Here is a 14,113-nt window from a genome sequence, read left to right as displayed (position 1 = left end):
TTTAGATTTACTTGGTCCTTTTCCTCTTTCTACCTCTGGGAACAGGTGGATCGCTGTGGCCACAGATTACACCACGCGCTACGCCATCACCCGAGCGCTCCCTACCAGCTGGCCACAGATGTTGCAGATTTTCTTCTAAGCGACGTGATTTTATACATGGAGCTCCGCGACAACTTCTCACAGACCGTGGCCGGACTTTCCTGTCAAAAGTTATCGCGGACATCCTGCAGTCCTGTGCCACGAGGCACAAGCTATCCACGTCATACCATCCGCAAACGAATGGCCTCACGGAGCATCTTAAAGCACTCTCACAGACATGCTCGCGAAGTATGTGTCTTCCGACCACACTGACTGGGACCTCGCTCTACCGTTTGTCACCTTTGCGTATAATTCCTCGCGCCACGACACAGCCGGTTATTCACCATTTTCCTTCTGTTCGGATGAGAACCAGCACTGCCCCTCGACACAAGCATCCCTGTTCACGCAGCACCTACCAGTGAATATGCACTTGACGCCGTCGCCCGCGCTGCCCAGCAAGGGAAATTGCCCGTGGCCGCCTTCTGCACTCCAAGAGAGTCAACGGCGTTTGTACGACCAGCGACACCGTGACGTGCACTTCCCGCCTGGTTCTTTGGTGCTTCTATGGTCTCCGTCGCGTCAGGTCGGCCTGTCAGAAAAACTGCTGTCTCAATACACAGGCCCCTACCGAGTGATTCGTGCCGTGACTCCCGTCACCTACGAGATCGCCCCTGACGCCCCATCTGCTTCCCAGTCCAGTAATATCGTGCACGTTACAAGACTGAAGCAGTATCACCCTCCAGTGATGACATTTAGACGCTCCGGGACGTCGCTTCTGCCGCCGGGGATTATGCTACACGCGTGTGGTATTTGGTTGTTTGAACGAGGCGCGGGGGCGCCTAGACGAAGAAGACGAACTGCTGTGGGCTCTCGAGCTATCGGCTGATCTGGCCAGCGCTGCAGCTATCTTTTGTAAATATACTTGTAAATAGTCTCCTGTCCTTAATTCTTCGTTCGCGTAACAATATATTAGAATTTTCAGGTCCCTTCAAGTTCGCATTATCAAGACTCAACTGTATGAATAGTACACACTCCAAGTAAACCTTCCCCACAGTGAGCATGTGTCCTTTTTCACAAGGTGCATCTAGAAGAGGCCACAAGCATTGAGGTATCTTACCTGCAGTGTGTTGACTTGTCGCCCATTGAGGTAGATGGCACTGCCTACAAAATTGCTGTACTTCTCTATCACTTTGCCCACAAAGTCCCCATCAGCAAAGTCCGAGCAATCCGGCTTCAAGGTGAGCACAATTTTGGTGCCTTCCTGGACGCCCTCAGCCTCCGAGATTTCGTACTGGCCTGAGCCGTCTGAGCTCCAGCGCACCGCCTTGGCTCCTGCCGACGTGACTGCGAAACACTTCCACCCGGTTGGCAACCATGAAGGCTGAATAGAAGCCAACACCAAACTGGCCAATGATGGAGTTTGCATTGCCGTCGTTCGCAGCCAGCTTCTGGAGGAACTCTTTGGAGCCTGATCGTGCTATGGTGCCTAAACTGTCAACATCTGAAACGCAACCAGACAAGATGATTTAGATTTGTCCTAAGTGACTAAGTCTTAAGTTTGTTTATTTTTATCTCAAGGATCAGGGCAGGAATAGGAGAAAAGCGACCTTTGTCACTGGAAGAGGCCCGAGCCTTCCTGATATATATGGGACAGAACAAAGAGACACTTTCGCATGTCATAACAGCAGCGTGCGTGTTGCCCCGAGAAACATCCAGTCGCATGTCTTATCAGTCTACTACTGCAAGCGAACAGCGCATATTTAGGTTGTTCCAATGTACAGAAAGTATCTTTTTACATCAGACAAACTTTTTGCACATAAGACGAGGACAGGGAAGAGGCTAAGACACACGAGCGCATACTTACAATGTTGTAAGAATGCGCTTGTGTCTTAGCCTCTTTTCTGTCCTCGTGTTGTGCGCATAAAGTTTCTTTCGTGTCTTAGCAACCTTAGTATCTTTCTTTGTTTTCAGATAAATGAAAGGTGCATTATAATGCCTCAAGATTCATACTTGTACCTTTTTCACATAGCTTAAGCAAACCTGACTTGCAAATTGTTATTTCATACGGGAAAAAAATGTTGAAAATCTGCGGAATTGGGTTTTAATGCACTCCTGCTACTGGCCATTGCCTTTTTTGCCTGCTATATTTAGCAGGCTACGTCAGTAGGTAGAATCAGAATCTGTCCAGGGCTTATGTTTATGAACAGCGAAAGGCTCTATAGGGCAAGCTTACCGAACATCATGAACAATAAAAATATTCAAAGGTCTGGACAGTGAACTTAAATGGTGTTTTACGTGCCAAAATCAGGATTTGATTTTGAGGCAAGCCATAGTGGTGGACTCGGGATTAATTTTGACCACTTGAGGTTCTTTAACGAGCACTCCAATGCATTGTAGACGGGCATTTTTGCATTTCGCCCCCATCGAATTGCCACCACTGCTACAGTCGGGATTCAATCCCTCAGGCTCAGGAACGCAACGCCAAAGCCACCATCAACTCATGTTAATTCAACCCTAATGGGACTGACGAAATTGGTCAAATTATCCAGCAGCTCAAACAAGAGGCCGATTTATTTGGCAGGATTTGCCCCGGTTCTAACACAGCCCCAAATCAAACGTGCACTTAATTTTTATGGGTTACAAGTAGAAAATTCAAACATAAGAATGACAAAACAAAGGAGAAATTGAATGCACACCCAATTTTTAAGCAAGAAAAACAGCACAGCTATGATTGTGGCAATAAGAAAAAACAAAACAGAACCAGCAACCTTTACATTCACAGAATCAAAGCTCATTAATACCCATCATCATCACTCTCAGACTGCACTTGTCTACAAAGAACCATAACATGTCCTCCATACAGTCCAGAGGAAGTTTGATATTATTTATTACAGTGTTGATAATCACAAGTGGGATGGTGGCCCACACCTCGACTAACAATTTCGCTAGTTCGACCTGTGATGCAAACAATCCTCCAAAATACCCAAAACTATGTGGCGTGACCCTTGCCGCTAGCTTAACTTGTAAAAAAAAATGCTGGTTGTTTGAACGTACTTCTTAATCAGACTGAACACAGTGCGTTGCGTCATCATTTCGTTGTCATGCTATGCGAGAACTCGTTTCGACATAACAATTAAGAACACTTTAGTTACCATCCATGGTCGCCCCCTTGTGATGACAATTGCAGACACTTGCTAGGCTGGTTCTGATAGTAGGCTGTTGCGAACAGTTTTCGTTTTGGTTTTGATTGAATTTTAACAAACAGGCAGTTTCTTCTATTTGTTTCTTCGTAACACTATTCCCAGTTCGAGCATGTTCTCTCGAAGTGAGATAGGCACACCTAGAGCTACATCACCTACGAAAACCAGTCGGTGCAGTCTGATCGTCTCGCCGACGATAAGGCTCGTCGCGGCGCCCTGTGACAACCGCATCATTTACGTTGCACAGCACGCCGTGCAATGTCAAATTCCGCATTAAGCAGAATACGCAACTGGTGTAGCATAAGAAATAAGGACCAAAGGACAGGGCACTACTAGGAGACAGGATATGCTTCACCGAGCATTAGCTCGGTCATTCTTTTTTTTTTTGAGCTACATGAGGTCATGTCTACCGACCAACTAGCCCAGCAAAGCCTTGAATATTCTTTACGTTATTTGGCAGATATGCTTCCCATTTCACCACTCCCCTCTGGCCTTGAGGGTAACATAAATAAAGAAAATAAATAAAATATTTAAATAAGCACACACTTCCTCTCGCGTCATGCCGATGCCCGTGTCCTGGATGGTGAACGTGTTGGCCAGCTTGTTGGTGGCAATGTGGATTTGCAGGGCGCTTCAGTGGAGTCTGCCGATACCGACTCGGGTTCTGTGAGTCGCACATAACGCAGCTTCTCAAGGGCATCACTTGCATTTGATACCAGCTCACGCACAAACACCTCTTTTTCTGAGTACAGCGACCTGGCCACAATGTCCAGCAACATGCGCGTCTCTGCCCGGAACTCACGCATTTCACTTGGCCCACTTCCACGTTCATCATTCTGGAAAGGAAAACCACAGAAAGCAAAATTTATCGCTTCCACCATATTGTTTCCATTACAAACTTGTATTTCTGTTACGCAACTTCAGTCACTGCACCAGAACAACGTGTTTTCATCGCTACGATGTACATTCAACCGCTGAGATTTGTGGACTAGAGGATCTGGGAAAATGTTGAATTTTAACGCAGTCTGTGATCCTAGCCAGTAAAACCTTGTAAGAATAAGTCATTCACGTACACTTGAAATCTCAACACCAGGTGTAGTAAGTATGCTGATACTCACATGGTTCGTACAGGGTTCCAAGAAAAAAATTCAAGGACTTTTCAAGGACCTTTAAAAATTTTTAATATTTAATACGGTAGTTCACACGTTACATTTTATTGGACAGAACAAAGGAAAGTGATTTTACTTAGTGCACGTACAGTTTTATTCGACTAGATGAAATTCTAAAGCTTGTGGGGATCAAGGTGCCTTTCCGCGCCTCGTCCCCCAGCTGGCGCGTGGCACTTAGCTCGATCTCCGGGAACCGCCACCATAACGGCAACATGGCCGACATGGCGAGCGCGCTGGACCTACTTTTCCGCACAAACCGTGCTTCTCCCTCCCGAAATTGGACTTGCCCCAGGAGAACACGTCACCGGGACACGCCCTGATTGGCCTCCCGCGCGGCGGCCACCGGGCACCCTCTCCACCCAAGCTCTCGTCCGCTGAGCACTTCTTCGCCGCGGCAGATGCTCACAGGCCCGCAACGAGGTGGTTACATGAGACCTTTGTTCTCGCGACTCCTCGTTCTCGCGCGGAGGACCGCTACCCGGTTAGCCCTAGCGCAGCGGGCGCGCGTACTCGATCGGTCTTGCATGGAGCCTTGGCTCATAAGCGCCGTGACAGTCGCACTGTGCTGTATCTTGGATGAATAAACCCATGTTTGTTGGCGATCTGACTCCGGAGCCTTTTCTGTGCCGTGTTGGAGAGTCGACGAACCCTGCCGTAGCGCCTTTGTGAGTTGCAGAGTGGAGGAGCATCGTGCCCTTTCCTAACCGTCGCACGAAGGGTAAGCCTTGTGCAAACCCATCTCCACATAACTGGCGCCAAATGTGGGGCACGAACCCATGACCAACGCGGTTTCAGCATGGCACCAGAGCAGGCCCCTTCATGACCCTCGTTCCTGCTTGACCCCCTGGCTGCGAACTTATCGTCCTTTGGAGCGAACGACACCGACAGCACAAGTTAGGTTCGCCTTCGCGACCCTCTGCTTTCGGCCACCAGGAGCGATTCCTTCCTTGGAGTGCCCTAGGTGATGTTGACAGCTCGAATGTGTACGGCAGTCCTATATAGCCACGCCAGTTACGGTTTTCTCAACTGTTTGAGACGCGCGGGGAGCAGCCCTCTGGCGTGCTGTCTCCAATCGCTGGCCTTTGTTCCGAGCGCAGTTGTGCCCAACGTGTCGCATCGGAGCCACCCTGCTTAGATGCTGGCACGAATACGCTCGCCGGCCTCCCTTTGTCCCGAGCGTCGTTCACTGCGCCATGTGCTGCATCGGAGCCACCCTGCTTAGATGCTGGCACGAATACGCTCGCCGGCCTCCCTTCGTCCCGAGCGTCGTTCGTCACGTCGGAGCCACACCGCTCTGCCGGTGCATTCGCGGTCCTTTCCCTGCCCCGAGCACAGGCTGGTGTCACACCGAAGCCACCCTGCTTATGTGCTGGCACAAACTCGCCCGCTGGCCTTTGTCCCGAGCGCAGTTTAGTTAGTGCCCAAAGTGCCGCATCGGAGCCACCCCGCTTAGATGCTCGCACGCTTGCTGGCCTACCTTTGTCCCGAGCGCCTTTCTCAGACGAATACACCACGGTGCGGCCTTCCCACTCCGCTGTAGGCGCGAGCTCGCTCACTGCCCTTCCTTTTTCCCGAGCGCAGTTCGGTGTCCCGTGCACCACAGTGGAGCCTCCCTGCCTCGCTGTTTGTGCAAAACCGCTCGCTGGCCTCTCCTTGTCCCGAGCGCAGCTGGGAAGCAAAGTCGAGCGCGAGCCGCCCCGCTCAGTCGACAAAGTCGCCGCATTTTCCGACTACCGCTTGCCTCATGCGCATTCGAGCGACATTTTCGACGTGCGTGAGCCATCCCGCTCCGCCGTCGATCCGTCTGCCGGTCATGTGCCTCATGCGCCTGTCGAAGCGGCAACCCAGTTCTTCTCTTTGCTGTTTACGGGCCCCATTGGGTCGGTCACGCATTGAGCGGACCACCTGACCGTTGGTCCTTTTTGCTCTCCGGAAGTTTGCGTTATCGTACGTGCCGTTTGCTGTGGAGACTTACAATCCGGCTTAAGCGCTTGTGCGAGCCATCGGGCCGCCTCGCGCGCTGGGCGTTGACATGGCAGCGGTACCTTGTTATGCGCTACCGGAAAGGGAGTTCAAACGTGGTGGCGGACGCTTGTCGTGAGCCCCCGTTTCGCCGTTTGATCCTTTGGTCCGCCACTCCCGTGAGCATTTGCACCAAGCAGAAGCCAGAGCCTCAGTCTCCAATGGCTCAAAAGGCGCAAACCTCACGCACTCAGTAGAGACCGGATGTGTCTCCAATGGCTCGAAAGGCGCAACCCCCCAACGGCGAAGCGATCCCCGGATTGCCAGCCTCGGGAGAGGACGTATATACCCGGTGTGTATATCCAGTGTGCGGAACTTTGGTGACCAAGGCAAACCCTTGGCTTCGTACCAAGTGAAGACAACGACATTTCTCTTGGTCTTTAGGAGGAGGCAATGTGGGGATCGAGGTGCCTTCCCGCGACTCGTCCCCCAGCTTGTGCATGGCACTTAGCTCGATCTCCGGGAACCGCCTCCATAATGGCAACATAGCGGACATGGCGAGCGCACCGGACCTACTTTCCCGCGCAAACCGTGCTTCTCCCTCCCGAGATTGGACTTGCCTCGCGAGAACACGTCACCGGGACGCGCCCTGATTGGCTTCCCGCGCAGCGGCCACCGGGTACCCTCTCCACCCGAGCTCTCGTCCGCTGAGCGCTTCCTCGCCGCGGCAGATGCTCACAGGCCCGCAACGAGGTGGTTACACGAGACCTTTGTTCTCGCAACTCCTCGATCTCGCGCTTGGCGGACCGCTACCCGTTAGCCCTAGCGCAGCGGGTGCGTGTACTCGATCGGTCTTGCGGTGAGCCTTGGCCCATAAGCGCCGTGACAGTCGCACTGTGCTGTATCTTGGGTGAATAAACCCGTGTTTGTTGGCGATCTGACTCCGGAGCCTTCTCTGTGCCGTGTCGGAGAGTCGACGAACCCTGCCATAGCGCCTTTGTGAGCCGCGGAGTGGAGGAGCGTCGTGCCCTTTCCTGACCATCGCTCATAGGGTAAGCCTTGTGCAAACCACAAGCTCCAGGGCAGGTCTTTCAGTTTCTTTTCTATTTGCGTCTTAATGCTGCCGAGTTCTCTCAGCCTTCGCTTTTGCGGTCTTTCTCAAGCTGTTTGATTTCACCACGTGCGTGATGTCACCAGTTCTCTCAGCCTTTTCTGCATATCCATCTGCAGAGGCCTTTAAATAGGCAACAACTACCTCAATCTTCTTTTTCTTTCTCTGCTACCCTTCAACTTCCATGATTGTGCGCCTTTTTGCCTGCTTTGAGTTTTCCTGGTACAGTTTCTTTTCCGATTCCAAGTGTGCACCGTAGTGATTCCTCGCTGCAGACACAGCTATTCTGGGTTCTTTTGTTATGGGAACATTCATAATTCCACCTGCCCGGTCCACTGCATCACATATGATACACTGTGAAATGTACGACAAACCTTTCAAATTCTCTACGGAGATCTGGTGGTTCTCCTTCCTCGTACAACGAAATTACTAAGCACTTTTACTTGGCTCAGAGGATCTACCCCCTCCCTCATTGTAAACGCAATAGACCTCAGATTTTAACACTAAGGCTTCTACAGACGGGGCATACCCAAACTCCCTACTTCTTCACAAAATGTACCCCAAAATTCAGACAACAAATGCATGTGCACTATGTAATGACTTTGCGAGCTTACCTCACATGCTCTGGCGGTGTCCCACGTTACGCGGCAGTGAAAGCAACACTTTTAAACGTTGGGATGTGGTTCTACACAGCCCCAACCTCGAAGAACAGTTATGGGCTATCCAACGGGCCCGCGACGCAGCGGAGAGGCTCGGCCTCTCTGTCCCGACGTGGGAGCGGCCCGCGCGCTCTCGCGCGCGCCCTAAAGGACCCTGATAAAGTTTTTCATCCATCCATCCATCCATCCATCCATCCATCCATCCATCCATCCATCTGGCGGTTGACGCTGAACCCCCGTTCGACAGTTGCTTGCCCATGGCTCAACATAAGCAACAGCCTGACTGCTTTCCACAGCTCTTTGTAGGAGGGACTGACACTCAAGTCATGAAAAAAACTTATCCAGCCTGCTAAGGCTCGTCTCAAACAGGCGAAGCTCGTGCTTTACCTCTTGCAGTAGCTCAGTGTATTCTGCCATTACACATTCTCGTTGGCAGTCACTCAGTCTTCCTGCCACGGTCAAGACGTCCAACACCTTCCTTAGGCCCAAAGGCACTGATCCGGCTTCGAGCACATGAGCCGGGGGTCTAGAGATGCCAGGCTTCTAACCATTGATGACTTATGGGGAGGGGACTTCGTTCCAGTATTTTCTTGGCACAACAGCTGCCAAAATAGTTTACACTCCGTTCCGAATTAAAATGTATCCTTTGCACTTGCCCTTGAATCTTTCAGTGTTTGTTCACATTTGGGGCCGATATCCACCTCGCCGAGATAGAGACCAACCGGGATGCACCCATAACGTACAATGAAATCACAAAACACTTCTACCTTGGACCTAGGTAGAACTTGGACCTTTCCGCCCCCACACCCCAAACTTAACAGACCGCAGGCGCTAACCCTACGCTTATTACAAACAGACACATACCCAAACCCCGCAAAACTCCACGTTCTCTATCCTGACGCGCACCCCAGCAACATGTGCCCCTCGTGCGGATACACGGCGACACTCGCACACATGCTCTGGGAGTGTAGAAACGCTAATCCCGACTCTACCTCGGACAAGTGGGAGAAGTCCCTCAGAAGCACGCTTCTCGCCGACCAGCAATGGGCCGTCTAGCAGGCCCACGAAGCGGCCGCCAGGTATTCCCTGTCGGTCCCTACGTGGGAGACGCCCGCTACGCCCTACGCCCTAAGCGCGTCCTGCAGGACCCAAATAAAGTTTGCCCAGTCCAGTCCAATCCACTTTTTCAAGCGAAGTGTGGTTATCAGGGTTATCAATGTCTACCCTCAGCAAACCACCAATTCCTGTAAATGAAGACAACACTGAAGCCTTCATGAATTTCACAAGGAGCTTCCGCACAACACTCTCAAGGTCTCTAGCAAGAAAGATCATTAGCTTGTCGGACTGGTAGTCTTTCAAGAATGGCTGAAGAATGGAAGCAACACTGAGAGCGAAGTTCAGTTTTGCCAGCGTCAAGGAATCACGACAAAAGCTGTACACATTTTCAAACGATTAACACTTTGGTAAGCTCACCTGCTTACTCCTTGCAGACTCCACATATTTCTTTATGTCATTCCAAAGAAGCAAAGCTCTTTCAATGACAATTGTTTTTCCACCCATCGATGAGACACAAACTGTAGTGGAAATGTTTCCTGGTTAGTCACAGTTGAAAAATCTTCCCTTCGTGGTGGTAAGTCTCGGAGAGTGCACTCAAGCTTGACAGCAATGCCCCACTTGCTGGCTCCTACCCCTTGTAGGCATTGGGGATGGTATGAAGGCCACAAGTCACACATTGGACCTGATGGTTTTCCTGCAAGTGCACTTGCATATTTCTAAAGAACTTGAGGTTAACGTTCGGCCCATCCATCGAGATCGAGAACCTTGCCGAATGGCAAAGGCTCCAAAGCCCTTAGAAGTATTTTCTGAATGTCCCCTGCCGTGGAATGCCCAATAAAAGCGGATGTGTAATACTGGTGGCGATGTTGTGTGACGAGTCCCAATTGTGCACATGCACGTCCATTTGCTTCTCTTTCAGGAAGTTATTCGCTGACTCGTGATGGTGATGGTGTTTAATGGCGCAAGGGCCAGGTATGGCCAAAGAGCGCCAGGCCAGTGTTAATAGGTTGACAATGGAGCAATGAATTGCGAAAGATAGATGTGTCGTGGCTGTAAAAGGGCCTAAAAACAATCGCTGTAAAATGCGTAAAATATATATGTAATAAAATTATGGCAATGGCTAATGAGGTGCACTATGAGACGAACAATTTGCAAGATAATCATGATAAATGAAAATTTATCACTGATAAGTCTTTTCAAACAGCACTACTGCCTTGACAGGCCCTTTGAAATGCAAGGGCCTGGAGACTCGTGCTATACAATACTATCGCAGCGGCATCCTCTGGAGAGGATGCGCTATGAAACTATTGGGCAAATAACATGCAATATAACATCGCTAAGAAAGCCCAGGACAGCTTTGGTGTTAAAGAGGGTTTGTCACCCAGAAACATAGCGGGATGGAGAGGGAGACAGTACCGGTACGCTAGAGGAAAGTGCCTTTTCTCTCTGTTTCGGCTTCTCTGCACTCCACGAGGGCGTGAAGCACGGTAAGCCTCTCTCCACATCTACCACAGGTTGGTGGGTCATTTCCAGTTAAAAGAAAATTGTGGGTGCCGTATGTATGTCCTATTCTCAAACGAGAGAATAGGACATTAGTTCTTCGTATTTTCGTAACGGGATGCCAGGGACCTATCTGTGGCTTAACTAAGTGGAGCTTATTGTTGGTTTCGGCATCCCACAAGCGCTGCCAATGGCTTCGAAGTTTCTTTCTCAAGTAGGGCTTGAGGTCTGCGGCAGGGATAGAAGCGGTAGGGTTAAGGGCTCGCGATGTAGTTGATGAGGCCATTTGATCAGCCAGAACATTGCCCTCGATGCCTCTATGGCCAGGCACCCAGCACAAAATAATATGCTGGTTAGACATGTATGCTTTGCACAGAGCAGAATACAGTTCAATGAGTACAGGGTTTTTGTGTCTATGTAGAGTCATGATAGCTTTCACAACGCTTAGGGAGTCTGTAAATATTATTGATCGTTTGAGTTTTGACTTGCCTATATTCTTCACGGCTGATAAAAGTGCATAGGCTTCAGCCGTAAAAATGCTTGTTTCCGGGTGCAGTACATCGGACTCGGAGAACGATGGGCCGACTACTGCATAAGAAACTCCTGCATGTGACTTGGAAGCGTCAGTGTAAAACTGAGTGCAGGACGAGTACTGAACTGGATTTCTAGAAAATGCATCTGGATATGTACCTCTGGAGCGTCTTTTGTGACCTCTACAAACGAAGTATCACACTCTATGAGTTGCCACTGCCACGTGGCACTGGATTTGCTGGGGCCATCAAATTATTTTCAAGTAGTGGGATATCCATTTCTGCGCTAATTTTTCTTATACGTAGAGAAGGGTTCTCTTACTGTCGGCCGGTTATTAAAGAGTGTGGCACTGGTCATATCATTTATGATTGAGAAGGACGGATGTTCCGAGTTCGAATTTACTTTCAGGAAATAGGTAAGGCTTAAGTATGAACGTTGCATGTCAAGCGACCACACGTCCGCTTCTACGTACAAGCTTGACACAGGACTTGTCCTGAAGGCACCAGTGGCTAGGCGGATGCCTAGATGGTGTACAGGATCCAGCATCTTTAGGGCGCTTGGCGTAGCGAATGGTACACTATGGCGCCGTAATCTAGTCGTGTGAGTATGAGGCTCTTATACAGATTTAAAAGGCACTTTGTGTCACTACCCCAAACGGTGCGTGACAACACTTTTAGAATATTCATTGTTTTCATGCACTTGTTCCTTATATACTGTATGTGTGCCACAAATGTAAGTTTCGTATCTAGAATCACACCTAAAAATTTGTGTTCTGTTTTACGGCCACACGTTGTCCCTGCAACTCAATGTCAGGATCGGGGTGCAGACCCCTCTTCCTGGAGAACAGGACGCAGGTGGTCTTTTGTGGGTTAAGGCTAAATCCATTCTCGTCTGCCCACTTAGACACTTTGTCAGACCAAGTTGAATCTGCCGCTCACAGACTGCAAGATTGCACGAGGCGAAACCTAACTGTACATCATCCACGTATGCAGAGTAAAACATGTTTCTTGGGATATACAGACGCAAAGAACTCATTTTTACGATAAAGAGAGTGCAACTCAGCACCCCGCCCTGTGGCACTCCAGTTTCCTGCACAAATGGTCTTGATACAGCATTTCCCACACGAACACGGAATGTGCGATTAGATAAATAACTTTCTATGACATTTAACATGTTACCACGTATACCAACGTGTGAGAGGTCTCTTAGTATTCCAAACCGCCACGTGGTGTCGTAGGCTTTTCCATATCAAGGAATACAGACAGAAAGAACTGCTTATGGACAAAAGCTTCACGAATTTGCGTTTCAATACGTATCAGTGGTCGGCGGGTGGATCGACCCTCTCGAAACCCGCATTGGTAACGGGTCAAGCAGTTTGTTTGATTCGAGGAAATGTATTAGTCGGCGTTTATCAATTTTTCGAACAGTTTGCAGAGACAGCTTGTTAGTGCTATAGGCCGGTAAACTCGAAACAGACGATGGGTCCTTGCCCTGCTTCAGTATAGGGACGACAATGGCCTCTTTCCAGGCGGCGGGGATCTGCCGGAGGACCATATAGCATTGTAAAGGCAGAGGAGAGTTTCTTTGTTTCATGGGGAAGGTGTTTTAGCATTTGATAAACTATGCGATCAGTGCCTGGGGCAGACTTGTTGCAACAACTAAGCGGACGCATAGAGCTCAGCGATGCAGAATGGCTGGTTGGTATGCCTCGTCTCCGGTGGCATTTTCTTTCTATTTTCTGTTTTTCTATGGTAGCCGTGTGTCTTTTAAATGTTGGCGAATAATGGGATGAGCTTGCCACATGTTCAAAATGTGCTCCCAGCAGTTAGCTTGGTCTTCAGACTGTCGCCTTGTGTGTTTACCAACGGAGTGATAGTTTGTAGCCCTTTTATCTTATTAACTTTCTTCCAGACTCTGCCCTCGTCTGTATAAGAGTTTGATGCCTGATAAAAACTTCTCCCAACTCTCTCTCCTGGCCTGTCAACGTGTTCTTCTCCCCTGCGATTTTATCTTCTTAAAATTGACAAGATTCTCCGCAGTTGGGGAGTCGCGTAGCAACCCCCACGCTTTGTTCTGTTTCCTACGAGCGTTCCGACATTCCTCGTTCCACCAGGGGAGACGGCGTTTGCATGTCTCAACCACTTATTTCAGGTATACATTCAGAAGCGGCATCAATGATAAAACATGTTAAAATACTCGACAGCAGCATCAATTCCCAGCGAAGATATTTCAGACCACGAGATACTACTTGTAAGACCTTTGGAATTTCTCCCAATCTGCCATATCCAACTTCCAGCGGGGTGCCTGTGGTGGAGGTTCGTTTTGTAGTGGTGATCTCAGCAGTATCGGGAAGTGGTCACTCCCGTAAGGATTTTTTATAACTTCCCATTTAAGTTCAGCAAATATAGACGGGGAAGCTACACTGAGATCAATGGAAGAAAACGTTTTGTTTGCGAGATTGTAGTAGGTGGTTCCTTCTTATTCAGGAGACACGCACCAGAGGAGAAAAGAAATTGTTCGATTAGGCGTCCTCGCGCATCGATACGCGTGTCGCCCCACAAGCTGCTGTGTGCATGAAATCGCCAAGAACTAGGTAAGGTTCTGGTAATTCATCTATTAGTGACTGAAATTCATGTTTGTGTAAAGGATAATGTGGGGGTATGTAGAGCGAGCAAATAGTAACGAGTTTACCCAGAAGTACAGCACGAACGGCTACCGCCCTCAAGTGCCGTATTAAGTGGAAGTTGCTGACAGGCTACACTTCTGTCGAGTATGATGGCCAACCCACCAGATGATGCTGCAGAATCCTCGCAATCTTTTCGGAAAACAATATTCTGACGTAGGAAT

The 14,113-nt window shown here is 49.5% G+C and overlaps 1 protein-coding gene across 1 annotated transcript in view; it reads right to left on the bottom strand.

The window, feature by feature from the left end:
• Nucleotides 1-4,110, bottom strand: part of LOC119459391 (heat shock protein 75 kDa, mitochondrial-like) — a 58,865-nt gene extending 54,755 nt beyond the window's left edge. The window contains 4 exon segments of the mRNA XM_049671691.1: nt 1,196-1,429; nt 1,431-1,579; nt 3,821-3,904; nt 3,907-4,110. Coding sequence (XP_049527648.1) covers nt 1,196-1,429; nt 1,431-1,579; nt 3,821-3,904; nt 3,907-4,084 — 645 coding nt within the window. The 5' untranslated portion in view covers nt 4,085-4,110.
• Between the last annotated feature and the right edge of the window lie 10,003 nt (nt 4,111-14,113).

This window comes from Dermacentor silvarum, chromosome 7 (assembly GCF_013339745.2).
Source record: "Dermacentor silvarum isolate Dsil-2018 chromosome 7, BIME_Dsil_1.4, whole genome shotgun sequence".
NCBI classification, from domain to species: domain Eukaryota; kingdom Metazoa; phylum Arthropoda; class Arachnida; order Ixodida; family Ixodidae; genus Dermacentor; species Dermacentor silvarum.
This window is presented reverse-complemented; position numbering and strand designations above follow the sequence as displayed.